A 27,358-nucleotide genomic window follows, 5' to 3' on the forward strand; every position below is an offset into this window, starting at 1 on the left:
TGGACCTCTTTGAACTCAAAGGACAAACAACAGCTATTCTGTACTATCAGAATGTAGGTTACTTAGGATAAAATAAAGTAAAATATTGACTTCTGCAATAAACCTTATAAATTTTTACGTTTTTAAAACATTTAGATAAACAATATGCTCTTTTTGTTGTTGGTTTCATTGCAGTCTCTTGCTTTATACTACTTGTCCCAAGATTTTGTCACATGTTCTTTAATTCTTCATGGTGAAAGGATATGAGGCAGTTTTCAAAAGAAGAAATTAATTCTATGATAGTCACATGAAAAGTGCTCTAAATCACTAATAATTAGAGAAAAGCATATTAGAACAACTCTGAGGTATCATCTTACAATATCAAATTGGCAAAGAGGACAAAAAAAGGAAAATGGCGAATGCTGGAGATAATATGGGAAAATAGATGCACTACTGGTGAAGTTGTGAAGTAGTCCACCTATTCTGGAGAACTATTTGGAACTTTGCTCAGAGGGCTGTAAAACTACACATTTGATCCGACAATATAAATATTAGGACTATATCTCAAAAACATCAAAGAAAAAGGAAAAAGACCCATACATAAAAAATTATAATTACTCTTTTTGTGATGGTAAAAAATTAGAAATTGAAGGTATGCACATCAATTTGAAAATGACTGAACAAGTTGAGATATATGATTGTGATTTAATACTATTGTGCTAAAAGAAATGATAAAGAGGATGGTTTTAATTTCTTTCTTTATAGCAAGAAATAGCTATATTTTTGCATTAATATTCTCTCTCTTTTTGGACTTCAAAGAACCTTTGTCAGTATCATATGACTATCAAAATTGAGGACTAGACTTTTATCTAATACTAGGCTGATATTCCAAGACAGTATATTGATAAGGAGGCCATTGGTAAGAAAAAAGTTTTATATACATCAAAATATTTATAGCAGCAATTTTTGTGTAATAAAGAATTGTAAACAAAGGTGATGCCATTGAGTGGAAAATGACAAAACAAATTATGGTACACAAATATAGCAGAATATTACTGTGATGTAAATGAATACAGTGAAACATGAAAAGATATAATGAACTTATGCAGTGAATTAATCAGAATAAAAACAAAACCAATATACACAATTATTACAATAATGTAAATGAAAGAATAATCACAAAAAAATTAAAAGTGAATAATAAAAAATTACAAAGAATAAATAAGGCTCCAAAGAAAAAGTGAGAGGACATATCTACCCTTTACAAAGGTGTTACATTGCATGTATTTCCAGATTTTTTGATGTAATGATTAATTTTGATGATTTTTCCTTTTTCTTTTTTTACGTTCAAAGATATTACTTGTCTGTATTGGAAGGTTGCTGGCAGAGGGAGGAGAGGATGCTGAAGAAATCTAGGATTAAAAAAAAGACTTTCTAAAGTATTGAAACTAAGAAACCTATGTCAAGCTATTGAGGAATCAATAACAATTCTCCAATTGCCTGGCACCTTTAAAAGGCTTTGCTCATTTTCTGAGAACTAACTAGCTATTTTACAAAATAGTTTTTCAATTCTTGACATTATTTTTGACCACATTATTTTGTGTTTTGCTGTAATGGATCGTTTCTTTGTAAGCTTTCATAATCTTTAATGTTTGACTTCTACCTACAGCCACTTTAATATTTTTAAAATATTATAAATTATTTAAAATAAAGGAAATTTACATTCAGCTAATGAGAAACTAGCAAAAATTGAAGAAACCTGCTCAATCTGGTTTTATATGTTGAAAATCAGATTTTTTGAAGTAATTTAGTGTCACTATAATCATCAGTGACACAAAATAAGACCATATTCCAATTATTGATTGTTTATAGTAATTTTCTTACCAGTTTAGGATACAATCCTGCTAACCACCTGACTAGATTATAAAACTATCTTTTAAAAATTAGATACTTATTTTTCCAATTATATGTAAAAACAATTTTTAGCATTCATTTTTTGAAACTTTGAGTTCCAAATTCTTTCCTTTCTTCTCTCTTCTCCCCCCACCATTGAGAAGGTAAGCAATGTGATATAAGTTACACATGTGCACTCATATAAAACATATTTCCATATTAATCAGGATGTGAAAGAAAACAAACAAAAAGAAACACACACACAAAAATAAAAACAGTGTGCTTTGATATGCATTTAGACGCCATCAATTTTTTTCTCTGAAGGTCGACAGCATTTTCCATCATAAGTCCTTTGGAATTATTTTGGATCTTTGTATTGCTGAGAATAATTTAGTATCAGTTGATTTTTTTCATATTACTACAGATAGCTTTAACTTCTTCATCTGAAAACTGCCTGTTCATATTCTTTGACCATTTATCAACTGGGAAATGACTTACATTCTTATAAATTTGAGTCAGTTCTTTATATGTTTAAGAAATAAAGCCTTCAGTTCCAGTGATCTTGTGATGAAGAGAGCCGTCTACACCCAAAGAGAGAACTGTGGGAACTGAGCTTGGATTACAACATAGCATTTTCACCCTTTTTGTTGTTCTTTGCTTGCATTTTGTTTTCTTTCTCATTTTTTCCTTTCTGATCTGATTTTTCTTGTGCAGCACAATAATTGTAGAATACATGTAGAAGAATTGCACATATTTTATATATATTGGATTACTTGCTATCTAGGAGAGAGGGTGGAATAAGGGGGAAAATCTGGAACATAAGGTTTTGCAATAGTCACTGTTAAAAAAAATTATCCATGCATATGTTTTGAAAATAAAAAGCTTTAAATAAATAAATAAATAAAGCCTTTATCACATACTTGTTATAAACAATTTTCCCCAGTTTTCTGCTTTCCTTTTAATCTTGACTGCAATGGTTTTGTTGATATAAAAACTTTTAAATTTAATATAATCAAAATTATCCATTTTATAGCTCATATTGTCCAATATCTCTTATTTGATCATATATTCTTCCTTTATGCATGCATCTGTCAGGTAAACTATTCCATGCCAAACTATTCCATACGAAATGATATCACCTTTTGAAATCACTTCTTAATGGAACTTTCTGCTTATATTCTCACCTCCCATTCCAATCCATATTTCCTACTACTGCTAGAATAATATTTCTTAGACACAGATCTAATCATGACAATTCTTTGCTCAAAACTCTTCCATATATTTCTATTGCCTCTTAAGTAAAGCTCATACTCCTTTCCTGGCATTTCAGTTCACCCATCTCTTTACATTTTATAATACATTATTTTTGCACTCCATATTCTAGACCTTCTATGAACTACTCCCTGCAACCCAGATTTGCACTGTGCTTTCTTATCACCATACCTTTGCTCATATTGTTTCTCATGAATGTTCTCCTCTTTCATCTCTTCCTTCAAAGTCTAAGTCAGATCCCTAAGTCACTAATAACCTTCTTCCTAGACCTCAAGTAGCAATTTTTTTTCACATTTCTCTAATTCACTTAATCATGTAATGTAATTTATTAGAAATAGTTATTATATCTTTCATACATATGTGTGTGTGTGTATCTTAACCTGTAAACTCCTTGAAAGTGGGAATTATATCTTAATGCTATACTTCTCTCAGGACATATCCTAGTGTTTCGAATTCAGCTGGATTCTATTGTTTTCTGAATTAATAAATGATCAGTCTAATCAATAAGCATTTATTAAGCACTTTCTATGTGCTAAACACTTTGCTAAAAGCTAGATATAGAAAGAAATGCAAAAACACTATCCCTGCCTGCCAAGAGCTCATATCTAATAGGGGAAACTATGCAAACAGCTATGTACATACAAAATATACATAGATACAGTTACATATGTATCTGAATACATGTATATTTATACATATAGATAGATGCACATGTATGTAAAGAGAGAGAAGAAATTGAGAGAGGAAGAGAGAGACAGAGAGAGAAATTTTAATCTTGGGCAAATTACTTAACTCTGTTTGCCTCAGTTTCCTACACTGTAAAATGAGCTGGAGAAGGAAATAGCAAACACCTCCAGTATCTCAAAAGGGGTCATGAAGAGTGGGACACAATTAAAAATGACTAAACAATTACTATACACACACACACATATACACAATGACACATACATGTGGAAGATGGAGGTAGTCTCAAAAGGAAGGCACAGCAAGGAAAAGAACCAGGAAAAGGGCCTTGTAGAAGACAAGATTTGAACTATGTCTTGAAGGAACCAAGTAAATTATTAGGCAGAGGTGAGGCAGGAAAACATTTTAGGCTTGGGGGACAGCCACTGAAAAGCACAAAGTTAGGAGATGGAGTTTCCTGTGTGAGAAGCAGCAAGGAGGTTGGTGCTGGATCACAGTATGTGGAAGGGAGTAAAGTATAGCATACGGCAAAGATAGGAGGAAGGTTGTAAAAGGCTTTAAATGCCAGGTGAGGAATTTATATTTTATTCTGGGGGTACCAAGAAATTCTGTTTAAAAATCCTGGATAGCTGTACTTGCACCTTTAAGCGCTATATAAACTTCAGTTGGTTGTTATTTGCTCCCATGAATGAAAACAACAGCAGTGATTCCTAGTAATCTTTCTTATTGCTTTGACCTGAACTTAACATTAAATCTCATATATTCTAGAACATCTTAGAATTCCTGCGTGTCTTGCTGCGCTGACCTAGTTATCCAACCATCTTCCTCCAAATGAGCAGTAGTAATCATAGGCAAATGGCATCCCAGAGGGAGAAAGGGGAGCACACAGAGTTGCTGAAGTGAGCTATGATCTTTCTGCCTTAAGTAGCCTCAATCTCAAAAGAGATCTCAGTGTCTGACTTTCTTCTGTTTATGGACGAAATGACAGAGACTAAGAAAATAATTCCTCTTCCTCCAGGCTGGCATATCTGCAAGCCAATCTTAAACTTGAATCCTATTTTTGCTTCACAGAACTGTCCCCAGAACAGGCTACCCTTTGGATTTAGATTGGAAGTGCTGAGGGATCATCATGCTTATGTATTCAAATATGAGGAGTGGATGGGGAGAAGCACAGAAACCAAGAGATTTGCTTTTTGTTTGCTTAACTCAAAAGTAAAATTCTAACGTTTTTCAAATTAAACATGGCCAATGAAACAGGGTAAAATATAGAAAAATACTGACAACCACTCCCTGTGGTGACTATTTCCTCTATCTCTGCTATCTCTGCTTTCTCATGTACCTAGACATGTTCTCTAAGCTCAGTTGCATCTAAAAGTATTGTAGAGAGCATTGACTTTTTTGAGTATCCCAGTATGCCCAGATCTGATCTGAAGAGCCTAGAAGGCCTCAGATGCCCCACCTCTGTAAGCATGTCCTAGTTGTTAACCATCTGATGTAGTACTTTCTATTTAGATATAACTCATTAGTTTTCCTCACAAAAAGCCTTGCAGAGTGCGTGGTATAAGTATTATTACTCCTTTTATATAGAGGAGGAAACTGAGGCTTAATGATATAAAGTAATTCATCCTAAATAACACTATCATGAAAAAGATTCAAAGCCTAGATTCAAATCCTGATATCCCAATGTAAAGTTTCTGTAGACTTCTTCCTTACCAAAATAAATAGATGAATGAGTGAATAAATAAATAAATAGAAACTAAAAAATTAAACAACTGACAGGCATGGCTCATTCTAGTGGAATGAGTATTGGGCTGAGAGGCAAAAGACCTGAATCCTACCTATGTCCAAGTGTAAGCTGCTTCACTCTATCTGGATCTCAGTTTACACATCTGTAAAATGAAATTAAACTAGTTGATTTCTTGATTTTGGTCTTCCTGTAACATTATTATGATTCTATATGGTGCTGAAAGAAAGTACCTGACTAAATTCTTAATAGCTTGTACCAGACTTTTGGTCCTCACTTCTAAATTAATTGCAGAAATGGATGTTTCTTTGTCATTTTCTCTCAATTTTCAAGCCATCAAATTTTCCCCGCTGTGTTTCCAGGAGAAACTTATCAAGCCTGATTTTTATTCCAGGAGTCACCTAGGAAGGCAGAAGCCCCAGCATCCTTTTCAAAGAGGTTGGAATATAGAACAGAAAAGCTGTCCAGGGACTGATTGGCTACTTGAAACATTGATTATCCCAAGACAGATGTATTAGGGGCCCTTTATCCTTTTAAACCTCTTCCAGATGCATATATTTCCTTTATCACAACTATCTCTGAGAGGCAGGGCAGGTGGTATTGAGACCATTTCATAGAACAATAAATAAACCCAGAGGCATTTGGCTAAGGGCATTGAAATAACCCTGCTGGAAGGTATCTACATGTCAGGTCTGTGGTCTTTTCCAGCCCCCTATTTTTTTCATTTCTTATCTGATTTTCCCTCCCCTTCTCCAGGGGTCTTGCCTATCAGGCACACAAAAGAAGGCAGGATAGTGGAAACCCATTAAAGAGAGAAACTCAAAGCTGTATCTGACAGCTCCTAATCAGAGTAATTGAATGAATGGACTTCAAGTGTTAAAGGGCTTGCTCCCCATATTCTCTACCTATCTCTTTGTATCTCTATCTCTGTCTGTCTCTGTCTCTCTATCTCTTTCTCTTTCTCCTCTTCCTCCCTCTCTTTCTTTCTTTCTCCCTCTCCTTCCCCCATCTCTGTCTCTCTCTATCCCCTGCTATCTCTTTCTGTCTCTCTGTCTCTTATCTCTCTCCTTTTTCTCTCCCCTTCTCTCCCTCGCTCCCCACTTTCCCCTTCTCTCCTCCTCTCTCTTCTCTGTCGCTCTTTTTTCTCTGCTTCTCTTCCTCTCTCCCTTTCCTCCTCCTCCCCCTCCTCTCCCCGTCTATCTCTGTCTCTCTCACCCTCTCCCTCTCTCCTCCCCCCCTTCTGTCTCTGTCTCTGTCTGTCTCTATGTCTCTCTCTGTTTCTGTATTTCTTTGTCTCTCTGTCTCTCTCTGTCTCTGTCTCTGTCTCTCTCACACACATACACACACCATCCAAGAATTAGTAGGGAAAGGCAGCTCAATTGATGTCTGGAGAGCTGTCCACGGAGAGTGGTGATGGAGGAGACGGGGGTGGGAGTTGGGAGATGAGGGGGGGAAGAGGGAGGGTGTGGGGGATGGGGGAGGGGTGGGGGAGGCGAGGAGGTGGGGTCAGAACACCATCCAGGCTTTGAGCCGCCTAGATGGGAGAGGACTGTTCTCTCCTCCTCACCCCCTCCTCTCATGCTCCGGTCAGGTTGGTTGGCAGAGCAAGGGCGATAAGGATCGAGCCATGACGTCAAAGGAGCAGACCCGCTAAAGCCGAGCCTCTGGAGGGCATCGTTGAGAGGTGGAGATACAGACTCCGACCCAGACCCGGACGGAGCTGGAGAGCACAGCAGCCGCGGGCCGGTGCTGCTACCAGAACGGATCCAACTCACTGGGACAGCTCCCTGCTGGGACTTGCGCTCGGAACTCAGCTCCAGCACAATCTCTAGGTAAGACGCACTGAAGAACTGATTCCTGGAGCACCTCACTACCTCCCTTCTGTCACCCCGCCAGCTTGGCTTGGCTAATTTGAGAGCTCCCTCCGCCCATATAAGGCGGGGATGGAGTTGTAGGGTGAGACGGTGGAGAGACCAAATGGTAGGAAGGGTTAGTTAGGGCAGAGAAGATGAGAAAAGACTTAGAGAATTTGGAGATTAAGATGGGAGTGGGATGGGCTGGAAGAGGAAAGGGTTTAGGATCAATTTTCCTCAAGTGACAGCTCAAATCCATGTACTCCCTGGGTTTCTCCAGAAAGCTGAGACTGAATGAAACCTTTTACCAACCTTGGAGAAGACAGAAAAAACCTCAAGTCCCATTCACATACATTCTTTCCCTCCTCATCAAGACCAGAGATAGAGGCAGGGTGCATAGTAGATTAGTCTTTGTAAACAAAGTGAGTCCCACCGCTTCTGGGCTTCTCTCAAAGAAATATTGCTGGGATTAGACTCACTCCATCGCTTTTCGTTTTCATTTTATTTTCAAAAAGTCAATCTTGTCTTGTTAGCGAGAGCTCAAACAAGGTCGACTTGGAAGGGATGCAATTGAAAAGGGATGAAGATTCAATTAGTTCACTAACATCTCTCATTTCCTGGGTTATAAGATGGAAATGGAGTAAGAAGCAGGGATGTTTGAGGCTGAACAGAGCAAGAGTTTAATTTAACTATTTATCCTTTGTATTTACAGCAACAGTCACGCCCAAAGGGTCGAGGAGTCATGGCTCTGGCTGAATTTGGTCTCCTCACTTGGCTTCGTGAGAGCCGGCAGTCTAGGAAACTAATCCTTTTTATAGTATTTCTTGCTCTCCTCTTGGACAATATGCTGCTCACTGTTGTGGGTAAGTGGAAGTCTCCTTTCTTAGCTTTTGCTTTTTCTTTAGCATTTTATATGACCTAGCATCATAGTTCCTAGCTACCCCATGCTTTTCTGGTAACCCTGACCCTTGAGATTTGCTCCTAAATAAATTACAGGAATTTGACACGGTTCTCAAAAGCACATGGTTAGAAGTTGGGACTCAGAATCTTAAGCTTTTGTTTCTACTACTGAGACATTATTTGTGGCTTCATTTTCCCCGGTGGTAACATACAACTCTCCAGATAAGCAGCAGAACTTATGTTTCCTCTTGATAGTACATTCCCTCCCCATTTCATTGTGGTGGAAAAGATTTCTATTGCAGAAGAAAAATAATATCTAAAGTTCTAATCGTTTTCTGGCTTTAAAAAAAATTCAGCATTAAAGAAGATGCACTTTATTTTAGGGTCAACTCCTACAACAATGAGAAAGAGTAACATTTCCCCCCAGCTCCAAACCAAGGAATAAGAGTTGAAATTGTACCATTGAATGTGCTGCGCCAGGAACATTTGCTGACCAGCTTCTATGGTAATTTTGACAGGATGTCAACTTCAGACTCAGACTTTATTAGATTACCTCATTTGAAAAATGGAAAATTAAGTCTTCTGAATTAACCCCATTAGTAAAAACAAAACAAAACAAAACAAAGATAGGTTTTCTTTACCCTGAAATGCTTTAATTTTAAGTAGATCTAAGTGACAATTATTACAGAGGGTTGGTTCAATATGAGGTGGCTTCTGTTATTTCCGTTTGAGACTTGCCAGACACATCTTCTGAACCACAGATAGATCAGATTCTTGTATGAGAGAGGACAGAGGGTGCAGTCTCTAATTTGCTCTTGGCTAGAAACTATCCTGGTTCTTTTATACTGATGGTCTAACTGGATATATTTTACTTGGAGCTTTAGTGGAATCATGAATGTTGCTTGTACTCTCTGAAACCCTTTGGAATTGTGAATTGCCTAGATTACATAATAAATGCAAATTCCAAGTTTTAAGCTTTTTTCAAAATTGTAATTTCCTGTGGTGTTTTGATGACACATAATGCAATTTAGATTTCTATTTTCTTGTTTTATTTATTTAAATGTTCTTATAGCTGAATACATTCTATGTTTGGAGAAACACTGAAAATCCTGGATAAATACAGACCACATTTTGCTTTTAACTAGCCTTCTTGGAAATGATGGCTTATGGTGAACCACCATGAATTAAAGGGCTATGTGGAGAGAGTAAAGGATATAAATTGCGATTCACTTTCTTAACTGTCCTTGAGTAGATAGAAGATTAATAGGATAAGTTAAATGAAGTAAACTTGTTTTAGTAAATTACCTTTCCCACTCAATTTGAAGAGAACTAGTTTGTTGTTGCCAACCACTTCTCTATTTTGCTTGTGTTTCTAGTGCCCATCATTCCCAGTTACTTATACAGCATTAAGCATGAAAATAATGCCACAGAAATACAAACTGTCAAACCAGAAACTGGGTCTCCCACCTTCAGCAGCATCTTCTCCTATTACGACAACTCCACAATGATCACTGGAAATACCACAAAAGCACGTGGACAGGGACAGTCCTATAAAACAGTGACACAGCAAATGGTGGTCAATGCAACCAGCATCCCATCTGACTGTCCCAAGGAAGACAAAGACCTGCTTAATGAAAACGTTCAAGTCGGCTTATTATTTGCTTCCAAAGCAACCATACAACTCCTCACTAACCCTTTCATAGGGCCAATGACTAACAGGTAGGTCATTCCTTAGTGAAATCATGTATTACTAACACCTATCAAGCAATATCTGCCAAACTAACTTCTTACCTTTTACAGTATCTTGCTACTTTTTTTCTTAGAATCTGTCTTTCTTTTCATCCATGAGATAATTTCCATGGACGTCAAATGGACAAGCCAATTGCTACCATACCTTTTACCCTTTACCCATGATCTCTTCTCTCATGTCAGATTAAGGATGCATTCTTATCTTTGTCTTTTTTTCTTATCCTCCAAAATAACTTTAGGAGATTTTTTTAAAGTGAGAGTAATCAGTATTTTGATCTGCCATTCTGATTATTAATCCTGGGTTTGAACAGTGAACAGTTGCAAAAATAGCCTTTGTTTACTTACTATTCCACAGTAACCACTGCCTATCCAGAATTTCTAAGTGTCATTTAGCTTTGTTTCTTCCCCCTTTTCCCACACCCTGGCTCCATACCTCTTTTTGAGAACTTCTTTTTGGATTGTATGGCCAAGAGGAAAGATTGTGAAAAAATGACATCCATGAGACTTGCTTATAGATAGCATTTTAAAGGCAACTTTGGAGCTATGTATTAAGTCCTTCCATTTTCTTAGTTGCTAGGCTTGTCTCTATACATAGGAGATTAAATGGCAAATTAAGGGAATCATTCAATCTCTATCTCCTTAAAGACATCCCTTATTTTAAGACCTATTATCTGGACATTACTAGCAAAAAATGTTTTCTTGAATTAAATTTTCTAGATAATAAAATCAGCTCTTTACTTTTTATGTGAATTGATAAATCAAGTATTTAGTGGACAGTAAACATTTGTCCAGAATGATGCAAGGTACTATGGCATACAAAGTCATAAACTTCACCTATAATTAGTTTATCATTTTGGTAGATATCATTTTATCAGTTTCCTCATCTGCCTAATAATTAAGATGTCTCAGATTCTAATAATCTATAATTTAAACAAGATATACACATAAGAAACAATGAATAAATAAGATTGCATTATATACATACATTTATGGACATATATATTCATGCATGTCAGAATTTTAATTTCATTTCAATTGATTTCATTTCATTTCAATGAGATTTCAATTGTCCTATTTGATAAAGGACTGGAATAATATATAATAAACAGATATGAGTATTACCAGAGATGTAGAGATCTGGCTAAGCAATTTACCATCTGTGTGACTTTGGGCAACTCACTTAAATTTTCTGGACCTTAGTTTCCTTATATACAAAGTCAGACATCATTCTATAATAGATAGTTTCTAATATCTCTCCTGTTCAAAATTATGATCCTACAAGCCTGATATGAATTGGGGTCATTATAGAAGGCTCTACTGAGGATGCTGGTCTTGAGCTGAACCACTGATAGAAGTATAAGATGGGATTGCATGATGGAAGATATTTTACATGACAGTAACAATGTGAATAAAGGCACAGAGAAGGAAATGAATATGGTAGTGAGTGAGAGGGGTGATTGAAGGAGAGCTGTCTGCGTAGGGGGAGAGAAGGGTCATTTGGAAAATAGTGAGAAAAAAAGGAATTGGTAGTTGGGGTAGATTATGGAAGGTCTGTAAAACTCAACAGAATAATTTAGACCCCAAAAAACAGGCAGTACGGGATCTTTACAAATTCTTGCTCAAAGCAAGAAAGAAAAGTCACCAGAGTATTAAGTCCATATCAGTGTACAAAATGAATTGGAGCTGGGGAAACCAAACAACCTAATAATGCAGGATATGAGGGGAGGAGATGCAAAGGGATAGCATTAGGAATGAAGAAGAGATGAAAAAGAAGTTCTGAGAGTACCTGGAAAAGACTAAACGATCTTATATATATGAAATGCTTTGTCTAAAGCAATAGTCTTCAAACTTTTTTGGCACACACCCCTATCATTGAAAAATAAATAAATGTGAGTATTTATTTATAAAATATACATGTCCCATTGTACTAACAGTTATGTAAATTAAGAACTTGCCCCAAAATAGAAATGAAAAAGAGGAAGTTGAAATAACATTTTATTGATTAACAATTACAAACCCTTTTTTAGTCTCACTAAAATATTATTATTAATAATGGTATTTAGTGAAAGCAATATTATTGAATATGTTTTACTATTTTAAAAAATCTTGGCTTAATGCTTTTTTGTTACATTGATGCAAAGATCTGGTTCTAAATTTAGTTAATTACAATATTTGATATTAATGGTTTTCATAGCTGAAAAAAGATCTGACACAAAGATACTTGGCTCTAAATGGAGGAAGTGCATTGTTACCCATTATTAAACCATGATATTAAGTTTTTCAATCCTATCTGGCAATGAGGTAAAGATTTTCATTGAAATTTAGCTAATAAATATCCATCTTCAGGGAAGCTAAGTGGCATAGTGATAGGACACCAACTCTGGAGTCAGAACCAGAGTTCAAATTCATCCTCAGACACTAACATTTTGTAGCTGTGTGACTCTAAAAAAGTCACTTAACCCCAACTACCTTGTAAAAAAAAAAAGGTGAAATTTCCATCTCCTTTGATGTTTATTAGTTGTTACAAATTTTTCAGAGGGTGTTGACTATTTATATTTTAACAAGTGTATTAAATACTCACTTAACAAGTCTTTTATTTGGTAGTTTTATAAAGAGGTTAGAAAATTCTGCTCCTAAGTTCTTATACGTAGATATGAGAGACATGCCTTTCTAGGTGACCCTTGTCATTTTCAGCATCTCAAAGAGAAGAGAATAAGTATTGCACAAAAGCACAATCCACAGTGTCAAACTCGGCCTGGTCAAGGAGGATTAAAAAAAAGGCTGTTGAAGAAAACAGTTCTAATTGAATGAGACATTCAAAATAAGGAGAGAAGTTGAGAACCTGGAAGAGTAGGAGGCTGAAAGTACCCTCTATGGAAATAGAAAAGTTCAAAAAAGAGATGGGGTTTGGAGCAAAAAATAATACATGGCCATTGCCCAATACCTTTTGCAGCAGCCACAAACCAAAGAGTGAAGGACAATATAAAGGTAAAGGACAGAGAGTCTTATTTGAATGTGTATTTGGGTTGAAATTATGTTATAAAAGGAAGGGACTCATGGGATATATAAGTGGTGCAATGGTTAGAGTCAGGAAGAATCATCTTCCTGAATTCAAATCTGTCTGTGCAATCCTGGGCAAGTCACTTAACCCTGTTTGCCTCAGTTTTTCATCTATAAAATAAGTTGGAGAAGGAAATTGTGAACCACTCTGCCAAGAAAACTCCAACTTGGGTTTCTTCTAAACAAAACCTTCGAAATAAAAGTTTTTCAATGGATTTTGAATCCATTTTTTTTAATATAAAAAGTCAACACCTTCTGATAAGTTTGTAACAATTGATAACATCAAAGAAGATGGAAATTTACTGTAAGCTGAATTTCAGTGAAAACCCTTGTCTAATTGGTAGATAGGATCGAAAAACTGAATATCATGATTTACTAACAGGCAACAATGCACTTCCTCCATTTAGAACTAAGTGTCTTTGTGACAGATCTTTTTTCCCAAACAAAAAGTTTCATGCCAGCTGAAAGGTTGGACATAATCTATCTTCCCAGTGTTTGGTTGATCACATATACATTGTGGGGTTGTACTATTAGGAAATCATAGATCTAGAAAAATGGCATTGCTGACCCACAGTCAGGAAGACTTTATTCACATTTATAGCTTGTCTCCATTCATTTCCTAGACTTCTATGTGGCAGACTGCTAGGTCATATTAGAGTCACGATAATGGCCCAGAACCACATCCTGCCCCTATTCTTGTTAATAAGTCAGAAAATTATTTTTAGATGGTAGGGGGCAAAATATACTTACAAAACTAATCCAAGGCTGGTTTGAGATTATGATCCCACTAAGATGTATCATTATAAATACAACAATTTATCTTCTTGTCATTAAAAAAAAATCAAATAAATTTAACTAGTCATGGTTTCAAAAATGTTTGGGTCTCTATGTGTGGGAAGACCAAATAAGAGCACTTCTTGAAAATACATCTAACATAATTATAGAAAACTGCTTAAGGTTTTGTGTTCTGAGAAAGCAAAGAGCTCATCTAGCACACAGCAAATTGGAAGACATTATCATAATAATGCCCTTGCCAGACACCTGGTGGGAGTGGTGTTACGACACTGTGCAGTTCTAGGAGACTCAGGAATCGAAATGATTGCATTCAACAATTCTCCAAATGCAAATGGAAAATGAATGAGTTTTTAAAGCTGGTTCATATTGTAATGTTTTGCTTTTGTCAAGGGAAGCAGCTTGTTTAAACACAGTGGCTTTTTCACAATTAAACATTCAGCATGAGACTAATGCTTTAGTTGCCTACAATTGGGGTTTTTTATATATACACTGCATGTAATACACATGGCATGTATACATATTTCTGTGTATGTTCTCATGCAAATACAAGCATAAATACATGTACATATACATGTGCATGTGGACATGTCCATACACATAGATACACTTTTCCCAGAGAGAAACCTTGTTTAACTTTGCTATTTTTTAAATATAGGATTAATTGACCATTCAATTAGCAGGCTATTATGAAATACCTAACTGGTGCTTGTCAGGCACTTTGCTGATTGATGAGAGATGCAAAGACAGAAATGAAATAGTTCCTGCCTTCTAAGAGCTTATATGTAGATATATACAAAATTTTTAAAGCATAATTTTGGTGGGGGATAGCATGATGGGTAAGAAAAGTACTCGCCACTGAGGGAATCAGAAAGGGCTTGAAGTAGAAGGTAGCATTTCCAGTTACAATGGCTACTAGAGACAGTCAAGTGGCACAATGGAGATAATGTCAGACCTGGAATCAGGAAGACACGAATTCAACCTTGGTCTCAGACACTTACTAGTTGTGTGACCTTGGGCAAGGCACTTAATTTGTTTGACCCAATTTCCCTACTGGTAAAATAGCATGACAATAATAGCACCTATTTCCTAGAGTTGTTATGAGAATAATGTGAGATAATATCTGTAAAGTTCTTTGCAGACCTTAATATGCTATATAAATACTAGCTTTTAAAATATTGCTCCCAATTATCCATAAGAGGTTCATAGAAACCTAGAGAGGATAGGAAGGTTTTGAGACCATTTGCTCTATCTCCTCTTTGAACCTTATATTCACTTTACAACACTCTCAGCTTGCCAAGGAACACCGCTTAAAACCTGGACTTTGATAGGGAATTTTCTACTCCCAGAAGAAGTCCAGATCATTGATCTGATTTATCCTTCAACAAAATTTTTTATACCAAACTGGTTTCCTTCAGATATTTAGTATCTCCAGAGGTTACCTCTTTCTTCTAAAACTGTATGTGTGCTCAGGGATCGTAGAATAACAGAATAATAAAAGTAGAATGAGGAGGACCTCAGATGTCATCATAGTGGTGTCAAAATCAAATAGAAATGAACCTGTGGGTCACATATTTACTTAGGAAAGCACAAATCAACATTATCTATGGTGTATTGTATTTATATTTGTTTTATTAAACATTTGCCAATTACGTTTTAATATGATTCCTGCACCATTCAACCTCAGAATTTTTTATTCAAGACTAATTTAGATAGATAGTGCTTACTTTCTGCCTTCAACATCTTTCCTTTTTCCACATACAAGCACTTCATTTCATAGAATTTTAGGACTGGTCTAATCTTCCATTTGACAGATGAGAAAATGGAGGCCATGGGAGAGGAAAGCATCTTGCCTTCAGTGAAAAAAATATTTGCAGAGATGGTAATAATAATAATAAATAATAATACTATTTATGGTACTAATACCATACTGCCTTTCCTTTTCCTTATTTTCCTTACTATGTTGTGTATTTGTATCCTTTGCCATGATGACAGACTTTTCTACATCTGAGTAGGGTTCTCCCTGTTTGTACCAGGTAGAATTGAACAAAATCAAGACTGCAATCGTTTGTCTGTTGCTATACTGCCATTGTTGTAGCATTGGTATTATTGTATGTAAATCATTGCAGGATAATTCTTGAAGGTTCTTCAAACAGGAAAAATAATATGGCTTATCACAAAGTATTTTATTATCATAAATTTTGGCTAGCCTTAACTAAGAGATTCCTAGATATTGTGAGAAGAATGAGGTTTGGAGGAATGACTTTCACACAGATTCAACCATTTTGTGTTCTTAATTGATGTACTATTTGGAGTAAAATAGTCAACTTGGAAGAATATTAGAATCAGAGTTGTCAAAGGATTAAAAGAAAGAAAGATCCTTAGAAATCATTTGTAACTAAGTTCTGAGTCTTTTTGTGTGTCTCATGAAGTCATGGGAATCTCCTAAAGACCATGAATCCTTCCTAGAATGATAATTTTTAGATGCATAAAATAAAATATAGAATATGGCAAAGGAAGCCAGTGGAAACAGTTCTCAACATATAAAATAAGTTCATATACCCCAGGTTACAAACTCTTGATATAGACTACCATGTTCATTTATCAAAGGTGGAAAATATAGAATTGAAGAGAATTGTCTAAAGTCACTAGGCTTATGATTTCCATAGTGTAGGGAACTCTTGGGAAAGAGATTTTTTCTCACCTATGCTTATAGGCAATTATTTTCCAAAGAGTTGCCTGAGACATGGAGAGATTAAATAAGTCTCTCATATAACTAGGATGTGTTAGCTTAGGACTTGAATTCTTGATTTTGTGGTCTGTTCTCCACTAAGTTCAGTTTCCCAAGGTCATATATGTAATAAATTATAGAGCCAGAATTTAAACTTATAACCTTTGGGTTGTATTGTTTCCAAAATAAGAATGAAAATTTCTTCCCATGAGACTAAGCTTCTTGAGGACAGACAAACTTGGATAAACTCTAGGGAGAGATTGAAAATTACCTTTCCTCTGTGGTACTGGCTGGCAGAGAATTTGTGCCTTCATGATAATGTATGATTTTAATCTATCAAAAAATTAATTCCTATGGGTTATGAATGGAGAATTGAATTTTATGGCATGAACAGTATGTGCATTTATAAAGAGTTCTATTTTTAAATGACTCTTGTTGACTCTGCCCTATGTAATATGCCCTCCTTCCCTTGTCTACCTTTGATTCTGAGTCAGTGGTGGGGGCAGGGAGAGATGGGAGTGGAGCAAAAAATGTGTTTTTCATCTTTGTATTTCCTACCCTGCTTAACACAGAACCTTGTACATAGTAGGCATTTAATAAATTAGGAAGATTTTAGTCTGATTTCCAATTTGGACATTTACAAGTTATTTCACCCAACCCCTGAAGTCATTTAATTTCTTTTGGTCTGAGTTTCTTCCTCAATGAAGTGGAAATCATAATGACACTGATTTCACAGGGTTGTGTCAAAAATCATTTGAAAATTCATTTGAGATAATGTATATAAAAAGTACTTTCTAAACCTTAACATACTAAATCAATGTGAATTATTATTATTATTGTAAAGTTTGTTCAATAAATAAATGGGTGGGATCAAGTGTCCAAATTTGAATCTCTCAACCTTCTCTTTTTGTCATATAGTAGGTTCAGAAACAATTCGTGAACCTACCAAAGCCTGAGAGTGCCTTTAGTCATTTGAATTATATTTCTAAGGGACAAGTAACCAGCTTCATAGTAGGTTTCATTCAATTAGCATGTGAAAATGAAAAGTATAGTAGGTTTTTTTCAGCATTCAGTTACAAAGATGAATTTCCTGAATAAAAACCCAGAAAAAAATATTTCTTGCCAAGACATTGTGAAAATCTCTTTTCTGTCTTTTCATACTGAAGTTACTGCTGTTAGAAGTGACAGTGGGAGTGGTGAAAAAAGCAGATTTCATTTGACAAGTGTGAGGGTCAATATTACCAGAATTTTTAGAACAGGAATATATCCTAAGGAGTCGACTCAGTTTGATTTCTCAGTTATTTCCAAGAATGGGGCATCTTCTCCAATTTCATTTTAGGCTTCTCAGTGTCTCAAAATCCTGTTTTTTACCAATCCATATCAATAACTAGGTTACTATTCTGGTCCATGTTAAATAATAATCTAAAGTTCTCTCATATAACTTGAAATTCAGGGACTTTTCCTAGAGAAACATACAATGTGCACTGAAAGGAGGATTTCAGAACTCATCTACTCTGACCTTTTGATTTTATCAAATTCTGAAATAGGTAAATGACTTACCTTTAGAAAGTAAATGGAAGAACTAGCACTAGGCCAAAGGTCTCCTGACTTCTATTCCAGTGAGTTGGACAGCCCAAACACTGTCATTTTAGCTAACATCAAGCTAACAAAAACAAATTTATTTAAAAAGACTTTGTACTTAGGATATAGAGGTTTTCTATTTACTGTCAGTTAGTCTGAAGTGAGCCTTCTGGTAATAAGCAGTGACCTTTTCAGTTTCACAGTTGGCAGGAAAAGCAGCTGTTTGAGGAAAGACTCTCTAGTTGGAAATGTTGTTAACTAAGTATGCAGAAAAGTCAGAAGATAATGGTTAGAAGATTGGGGGTTTCTTTCCCCACTGAATGATCAAGATAATGTATTTTCAGAGAATAAGGAAAGTATTAACAGAAAAAGCAATCTGCACTCCAATGACTTATAGGACACTTAATGTGTCACTTGAAGAAAAACTGATATGTGGAAATATGGATTTATAATACAAATAACTAACTAGCTTGTAATTAGTCTTTTCATAATGAGAGAGAGAGAAAGTCACAATAGAATGCCCTCTAAAAGCAAGCTTCCCTGGTGCATTTACAGGTGAATTTACAGAAATTCATTTTATATGCTGCTTGTTTGCACATTTATTTCTATAATGAGATCTACCTGTGCCTTCTTAGAAAGATTCTGGAATTAAGAATATTTTGTGAGTATTCCAAATATTTAGCCTCATTTAGGCCCTTCATGTCATGGAGGCTAATCAATCACAGTATAGCAGGATTTCAAGATTTTTTAAAAATTGCTCTCCACAAAGTGAGCAAATAGTAAATAAAAGGGATTGACAGTAAGGAAAATAGGCCACATCTTCTGGACAACCTTCCACAGAAGTACCATAGGACAGAGTCCTAAGTCTCTGTCAGTCTGTGTGATAAGAATGACGTCCTTTGCTAAAATGACCAAAATGTGCACATCCATAGACCTTGGTGATTCACTGCCTTCTAGTATAATTGTGTTAATAAGCATCTTCTCTGACAACCAGTCCCACTGGATTCACTGGGTCCCTGGCTCTGAGCAATTGATATACAAACACTTCCTCTTTTTCAGGCTATTTTAGGCATTTTTAATCTCAAGTTGATGCTTTTGTTATGTGTAAAGCCCTTTGGAGGTAGACTGGATCTCTTGGCTACCTCACAATCTAGAAGTGGGATTCTTAACCTGGAGTCCATGGACTCTCAGATCTGTGGATAGATATCAGAGGTTTCACTTAAACAATCATATTAATATATACAATTCATGTGTATATGATTAATGATACTGATACAAATTATATACATATGAATATATCAATGTATACTTATATGATATAAAATTTCATATTCTGTTAACTTAAATGGGAAATTTTTCATTTTTATTTTCACTCATTTCTAAATAAAACTTGTATTTTATTCAATTATGAAGGTAAGCAGCAAAACATTCTTTTAAAAAATTTTATCATACCTTTTTATTTACAAAATATATGCATGGATAATTTTTCAACTTGACCCTTGCAAAACCTTCTGTTTCAAATTTTCCCCTCCTACTCCCCACCCACTCCCCTAAAAGACAGGTAGTCCAATACATGTTAAATATGTATATATGTTTATACATATATATTAAATCCAATATATGTATACACATTTATTCAGTTATCTGCAGCAAAATATTCTTGAGAGAAAGGAGTCCATAGACTTTACCAGAAGAATCAATAATATTAAACAGGCTAAGAACTCCTAGAATAAGAATAAGAAATTAGAAAGAATTTTAAAAAGAGCAAGTCAGAGATACCCAGTCACCAAGATTTATAATGCAGGTCTGTATAATCAGCAATAATCAGCTTGTTCTGCGATTTTTGAAAAGGGCAAAGGAAAATATGGTATGAGCAAGTATGAGAAAAGAGATTCAGATTTTTGTTAAATGTCAAAGTTTATTAGCTTTTGATAAAATTGCCATACTCTAAAGATCATTAAATATTGGAAGAAGGAAAAATATTAGGGGTTTGTATGTGTGTGGATCTTAAAAAAAATATATCTATTTGGACTAACATCAATGCAAATACAAGGACTATCAGAACCAGAAGGATCCTAATCTACCTTTTATTTCATTGACATGGAAACACTCTCAAGCAAGTTAATGCTTTCCCCAAGGTCATAAATTGGAAAATGGCAGAACCAGGACTGAAACTCAGTTCTTCTCTTTAAAAAAAAAAGATTATTGGTTTTGTTTATTTTTACATTGTCTACATTTCCCAATGGAATCCTCTCCCAACTGCTTTTAAAAAGTTATCTTTTATTGCAAGAGTTCTTATTTTTTTATCTTGGATATCTTTAGCAATCTAGTAAAGCTTCTGGATCCCGAATAATGGTTTCTTCTCTATCTTCTATCTGAAAGCTAAATTTCAATTAGTGAAAACAAAAATATATACATATTTTTCCCTTTCCAGCTCACAAATCTCCTGAAATCTAACTCTTGAGGGTCTGTAGACCTCAATTAAGAATCCTAATATAAAAAATAATTGTAAAAAAACCAAAGGGTTAGAGAAACTAATTGGCATATCAAAAAAGTCTGACATTGCACAAAGTGTTCCATACCCATGTTCTCCACCACTCTAAGTAGGGAAATAATTTTTTACATATCTTTGGGCTTAGTCTTGGTTATTATAGTTCCATAGCATTCAATTGCTATTGGTCTGTGATTCTTCCTATTTACATTGCTGTTCTATTTACAATGTTGTGTACATTGTTATTGTTGTATAGATCATTTCCCTAGTTTTTCTTCCTTCACTTTGAATGAATTTTTATATTTTTCTTTGCTTCTTTGTATTCACATATTCATCATTTCTTAAGCACAATACAATTCTATTACATTCATGTATCATAATTTCATTCAGCCATTCTCTAATCAATGGATATCTACTTTGTACTCAGTTCTTTCTTACTACAAAACGTGCTGCTATAAATATTTGATGTCTATGGGGTTTTTTGTCATTGGCTTTCTTATAGTATATGCCTCACTATGGAATCTTTTTAGTCACTTTTTTTAGTCATTCTATTTGCATAATTTCAAATTGATTTCCAGAATGGTTGGAATAGTTCAAAGCTCTACCAACAATGTACATAATGTATACAGCTTTGCACAACTCCTCCACTCTCATCTTTAGTCAACTTTGATGATTTACTGATGCTACTCTAAGTGTAATATCCTGATCCAGTAACCAATAAATTAATTCTATAAATTTTGATACCCTTACTAAATGAAACCAGAATTCAAAAGGAACTTGTGGATAAATGGAAGGATGAGTCACAGCTTCTGGTTACTTATATATTTTTAAATCTGCTGTTTGTGTACTGTCAGGTCCCCAACTTGCTAGAACAAAGATCAAAATCAATAATAAATTAGAGGAAAGGACATGAATATGAGGTACAAAACTCAGCCTATTAAGACAATCAGTTGAAATTGAAAAATGGACAAAGCTACAGCTATTGACATAGACTGTTATCATTTCTTAAAGAAAGTGTAACCATTATATATCATTTGTCACAACAATGATACCAAAAACGCCTCAGACACTCAGCCAGCAGATATTTTATTTCTTTGTCATGAAGAAAGAGATGGCAGCCTGTAAGGGAAGCATTAGTTCAGGATATAAGTTCATTTATAATCTCTTACAAAAGGAGGATGGCATAATACTAAAGCAATATCAGATATAAAATGTCAATAAAACAGTATAAAGCAAGTCATCCTGAGGATGTTAATGTAAAGGTTAAGGTAAAACTGGATGTAGAATACCAAAAAAAAATTGAATGGGAAAGATTTATGAATATTTTTATAATAAACTTATCTAATCACTATTAACTAACATCACAGTTTCCAAGATACTCCATGAGGCAGTAAAATTGACACTAAAAAAATAAATAAATAAAGGAAACAGCAACCAAACCAGACCAATTATGCACAGAGTGGGAATGTACTGTAAAGTTTTAAAGAGATTAAGAAATTAGTTCCCAAAGTATCTGAAATAAGGGAAGATGCCACAGTTCTGGAAAAAATCATGTATGTTTTTGTTACCAAAAAAGAGAGATTCAAAGAATACCATTTAATAGTGACTCATATGCTAACTTCTCCATTTCTACAATTTTTTTAGGAGAATAATCTCTACAAATATTGAAGACATACTTGATGAGGGTAGGGGAAGGAAGTAGATAGGCTTCTATACATATGATATTCTATAGCAAACAATGTTTTTAGTCATGCTTTTGATCAAAAGATAAAGAGATAATGAAAAAGCATTTTATTCAGAAAAACAAAATGCTACTTTAAAGGTTTTCTTTTGACAAGATGTTTCCCATGCATACTTTCAAATAAGAAAAAAGTTATTTGAAAGATACAAATATAGAGAACTTTATTAGACAACCCCATGATTACTAATATCAAATGAGACATAATAAAAGAAGATGGGTCCTTACCACCAACATGGAGGTTGTTCATTACACAGTCAAAATAGAAGACAGGAATTTATTCTTAATCTGGGCCCCATGATCTTATTTTTTAAATATTTTCATAACTTTTCCACTATAATTAATTTCACTTATAATCCCAAGTATTTTATTTCATTTAAAAACATTATTCTGACAATGGGTTCATAGTCTTCATTGCACTGCCAAAGAAGTTGTATACAAAAGGTTAAGGACTTCTGCTACAAATGAAGGATGAAGTCCTTCAGATTCTGTTTGTATTGTATTGGTTACATCAGATCCCTGAGCATTGCAGAGCTACTTACATGAATTCTATAATCATTTAAAATAGTTCACCCTAACTATCCATGGTGCAGAAATAAAGTAGATAAAGAATGGCTACTATTCAGGGCAACTGGATGGACAAATCAAAAAAGTGGTCTTTAAGTTACAAGTTTAAGCTGATATTACATATTGATAATGAGTTTGATTGGGAATTGATCAGAAGCAGGGAATGAATTGCTTTTGGAAAACTGCATAATTCTTTTGATTACTCCAAGTTTCTCCCTGAAATAAAGGTTCCTTTTCTTAATAACAATAGTCTTTAGATAATCCCATATAATTCTGAATCATGGAATGCACAATCCCCAGAGAATTTAAGTTGGTCACCCAAGAGCCGTGGAAAAACTTATAGTATGTGCCAGTAGGCACATACTGCAAGCTAATAATTGAGCAAAAGGAACATAATGACCTCAAAAGAAGGTAGAAATGGAAAAGAGATTTTTTTTAATTTAAGTGTAAGACAACATTTATCCCTAGTACATTTCATCTCATTGGATTTGATTCATTGTTCTAACTTGCCATGGACTAGAATCTAGATTGATTTTTATAATGAATGAATGATATTATTCTTTATAGTTATGGCAAGTCAAAAATTATTTGCTACTCTGATTTTGGTACACAAGTGGGAGAAGAGAGGAGAGAGAAAAGAGAGGAAGGAAATGGGAGAGAGAAAGACAGAAAAGAGAGAGAGAGAGATGGAGACAAAAATACAGAGGGAGACAGAGCATCGAGAGAAACACAGAGAAAACAATGGATACCTTTTGTACGTCATTGGTACCCAATGTGGAGGTATAAAAAGGTCATTAGCACAAAGGAGGACCTCCTATGGAGGATTTTAAAAGGATCATAAATCTATGATATTTATGATATCATAAAGAGCCTTAGAGACCATCTTATCTAATTACCTCATTTTAACAGATAAATAAACCCAAAAAAAAAAATTAACTCCATACATAGGTACCAAATGACAGAGACAGGATTTCAGCTCAATTTTTCTGACTTGAAGAACCTTCTCTTTCCACCATTATTAATTTCTTTACAAGATGAAAGGTCATGGATGGATTGTAATTTTTATTGTGAGAGAAACTTCCCATCTTAAGGAGAGCACAGATCCATCAAAGTGGTTAGCCAGCATTACTAATACTGAAATACAAATGGACAACCCAACAGATGGCAGAGCCACATTTGGACTATTGGGAATTTTTGAAGGAAAGAAGTAAACTGTTCTGTGATGATGAATAGTGATATTTTGAAACCAATGCTACCCGCTTAGACTTCAGACCACTTAGAGGAACACTGATGTTTCATCTGGTTGCAGAAATGCTGAATGCTTTTAGAGTTGGGAGGGATTGGTTTACAACCAGCATAAAGGATTAGTGAAATTGAAGTTATACCAATAATTCCAACGGCTTTGAAAAATATATTAGCCCTCCAGCTACTGAATTTTTCAAGGTGGATGCTGAAAGGAAGGAAGAGTTTATTTTGTTCTGTGGAGCTAGAGGCAATTTCAGCCCTCACATAACCATCCGTTCTTGCAACATATCCTAGCCAAGTGGTAATATACTGTATAAAGATATGTTTTATATAGTCTCTGATCCACCATGCAAGTCTTTGCTGAATATTGAATCCAACCAGCAGAGAAACCGGTAACAATTTTCACATGAGAAATGTTTCTTTGTTACTATATATACTTGGATACAACCAGCATGTTTTGGATATTTGGATATAGGTCAACACATATTGGATGAAGGGAGGGACATATTTTATTAAAAATTTCAATTAAAAACTGTTTTCCCCCCTCCTGTCTTGCCTCTATCCCATGGCAGGGTGAGGGGAGCAAGATTCTTATAAGAAGCATACAAACTAGTTATCTTTGGTCATGTCTAGATGGCTAGATGGCCAGAATGTCAGACTTGGAGTCAGAAAAACATCTTCCTGAATTCAAATATGGCCTCAGACACTCACTAGCTATGTGAGTTTGAGCAAATCCTATTTGTCTCGGTTTTCTGATTTGTAAAGTTATCTGGAGAAAGAAATGAAAAAAAAAAAAACAACATTCCAGTATTGGCCAAGAAAGCCCCAAATGAGAAAAAAATTTCAGATACTGCTGAAATGACTGAACAACAAAAAAACATATGGCTCATTCTGTATCTTTTGTCCATTCCTTCTCTTCCAGGAAAGTGGGTCGTGTGCTTCATCATTTGTCTTCCAGAATAATAATTGATCTTTAAATTAGTCAGCTTTCTTAAGGTTTTCAGTGGGGCAACTAGATGGTACAGTAGATAGAATATTAGACCTGGATATTAATCTTCATGAGTTCAAACTCGCCTCAGATATTGACTAGCTTTGTGACCCTGGGAAAGATACTTAATCCTATTTACTTCAGTTTCCTGATCTGAAAAATGAGCTGGAGAAGGAAATGGCAAACTACTTCATTTTCTTTGCCAAGAAAACCCTAAATAGATTTCAGAAGTATCTGAAAGGACTAAACAATGTAAAAAAAGGACTTTCAGAGTTTTTTTATATTTGAAATGTTGTATAATTTTTTTTTTTTTGCTTCTGCTCAATTCATTTAGCATCAGTTCATACTAGGATTCTCAGGTGTTCTCTGAAACTGTTCCTTTCATTCTTACTGCACTGTATTCTTATTGCATTCCATTATATTTATATACCATAACTTGTTCAGTTATCATCCATTTGATAGGTATCTGCTTTGTTTCAAGTTCTTACTACTACAAAAAAGCTGCTATAAATATTTTTGTGCATATGGGTCTTTTTCATTTTTCTTTGATTTTTGAGGCATATGTCTATGATGATACATCATGATACATGATACATGATACATATCAAAAGCCATGTGTGTTTAAGGTGTATGAAGTAGAACTTGGAGTTTATTTTAAGTTGCATTTCTCTAATTATTAATGACGTAGAGCATTTTTTCATATAGTGATTGGTGACTTGGAGTTTTTTCTTAGAAAGTTTGACTATTCATATTTTTCAGTCATTTATTGATTGAGGAATGGTTCTTATTCTATAGATTTAAAATATTCTTTATATATCTTAGTTTTTTAAATATATCTTTGAAAGAGACACTTAGCAGGGAAACTTGATGCAAAGATGTTTTTCCCTTCTAAAGTTAATTGCATTCATTTATGTATGTGTTCAAAAAACATTCTAATTTTATGTAATGAAAATTGTTTGTTTCCTTCTCTGGGATCCTCCTTATCCCTTGTCTGCTTAGGAGCTCTTTTCCTATCCATAGATCTGACAGGTAATTTCTTCCTTGCTCCTCTAATTTATTTATAAAATCATCTTTTATGTCTAAGTCAGTAGTAATTTGGACCTTATCTTGGTGTGTGGAATGAGACATTGGTCTTTAACTAATTCCTACCAGATTGCTTTCTAGTTATGACAGTGGATTTTGGCAGACAAAGAGTGTTATGGTAGAATAGGCCTAGTCTGTTCCACTGAGTGATTCATCTGTTTCTTAATCAGGACCAAATCATTTTGATGATTACCACTTTGTAGTTTGAGATCTGCTAGGCTTCCTACTTTGACTTTTTTTCATTATTTCCCTTGAGAGACTTGACCTTTTATTCCTACAGATGAATTTTATTATTTTTTCAAGATATATTTGATACATGTTTGCTAAATTGAATCCTTGGGAAAAGGCTAAAAAAAAGTTTAATCACCCAGTCACATTTGGCTTCTAGAAGAGTTACCTATTCTGGTCATTAGAATAAAGAGAAGTATCCTACTTTCTCTCACCTTCATTCTACACAATGGCAATGCTGCAAGGTCTGCCTCTGGCTATAGGGATGACAGAGAGAGAGGGGGAGAGAGAGGGAGGGAAAAAGAGAGAGAGAGAGAGAGAGAGAGAGACAGAGAGAGACAGAGAGAGACAGAGAGAGAGAGAGAGACAGACAGACAGACAGAGAGAGAGACAGACAGAGAGACAGAGAGAGAGAGAGAGAGAGAGAGAGAGAGAGAGAGAGAGAGAGAGAGAGAGAGAGACAGATAGACAGACAGACTGACAGACAAAGAGGGACAGGGAGAGGGGCAGAGACAGAGACAGAAAGAGGAGAGACAGGCCAAAAGTGTAAAACATGGTGCAAAAAAATTCAGTCCAATGATAGGATTGCATTTTTAGAGATGGGGCAGGGCAGGAGGTGGGATTTGGGAGATAATCTAGTTCAACTCCCTCATTTTACAGATGAGGAAATCAAAGTCCAGAGAGTTGAAAAGACTTCCCAAAGTCACATAGATAGTTGGCAACAAAACTAAGATTTTAATCCAGACTCTTTGATTCCAAATTCAGTATTCTTTCTATTAT

General features: G+C 35.0%; 1 protein-coding gene across 1 annotated transcript in view; it reads left to right on the forward strand.

The window, feature by feature from the left end:
• Positions 1–7,252: 7,252 nt before the first annotated feature.
• SLC18A2 (solute carrier family 18 member A2) overlaps positions 7,253–27,358 on the forward strand; it is a 42,869-nt gene continuing 22,763 nt past the window's right edge. The window contains exons 1-3 of the mRNA XM_051981516.1: positions 7,253–7,404; positions 8,138–8,288; positions 9,702–10,044. Coding sequence (XP_051837476.1) covers positions 8,168–8,288; positions 9,702–10,044 — 464 coding nt within the window. The 5' untranslated portion in view covers positions 7,253–7,404; positions 8,138–8,167. The remainder of the gene's footprint in view (positions 7,405–8,137; positions 8,289–9,701; positions 10,045–27,358) is intronic.

This window comes from Antechinus flavipes, chromosome 2 (genome assembly GCF_016432865.1).
Source record: "Antechinus flavipes isolate AdamAnt ecotype Samford, QLD, Australia chromosome 2, AdamAnt_v2, whole genome shotgun sequence".
In the NCBI taxonomy this organism is placed as follows: domain Eukaryota; kingdom Metazoa; phylum Chordata; class Mammalia; order Dasyuromorphia; family Dasyuridae; genus Antechinus; species Antechinus flavipes.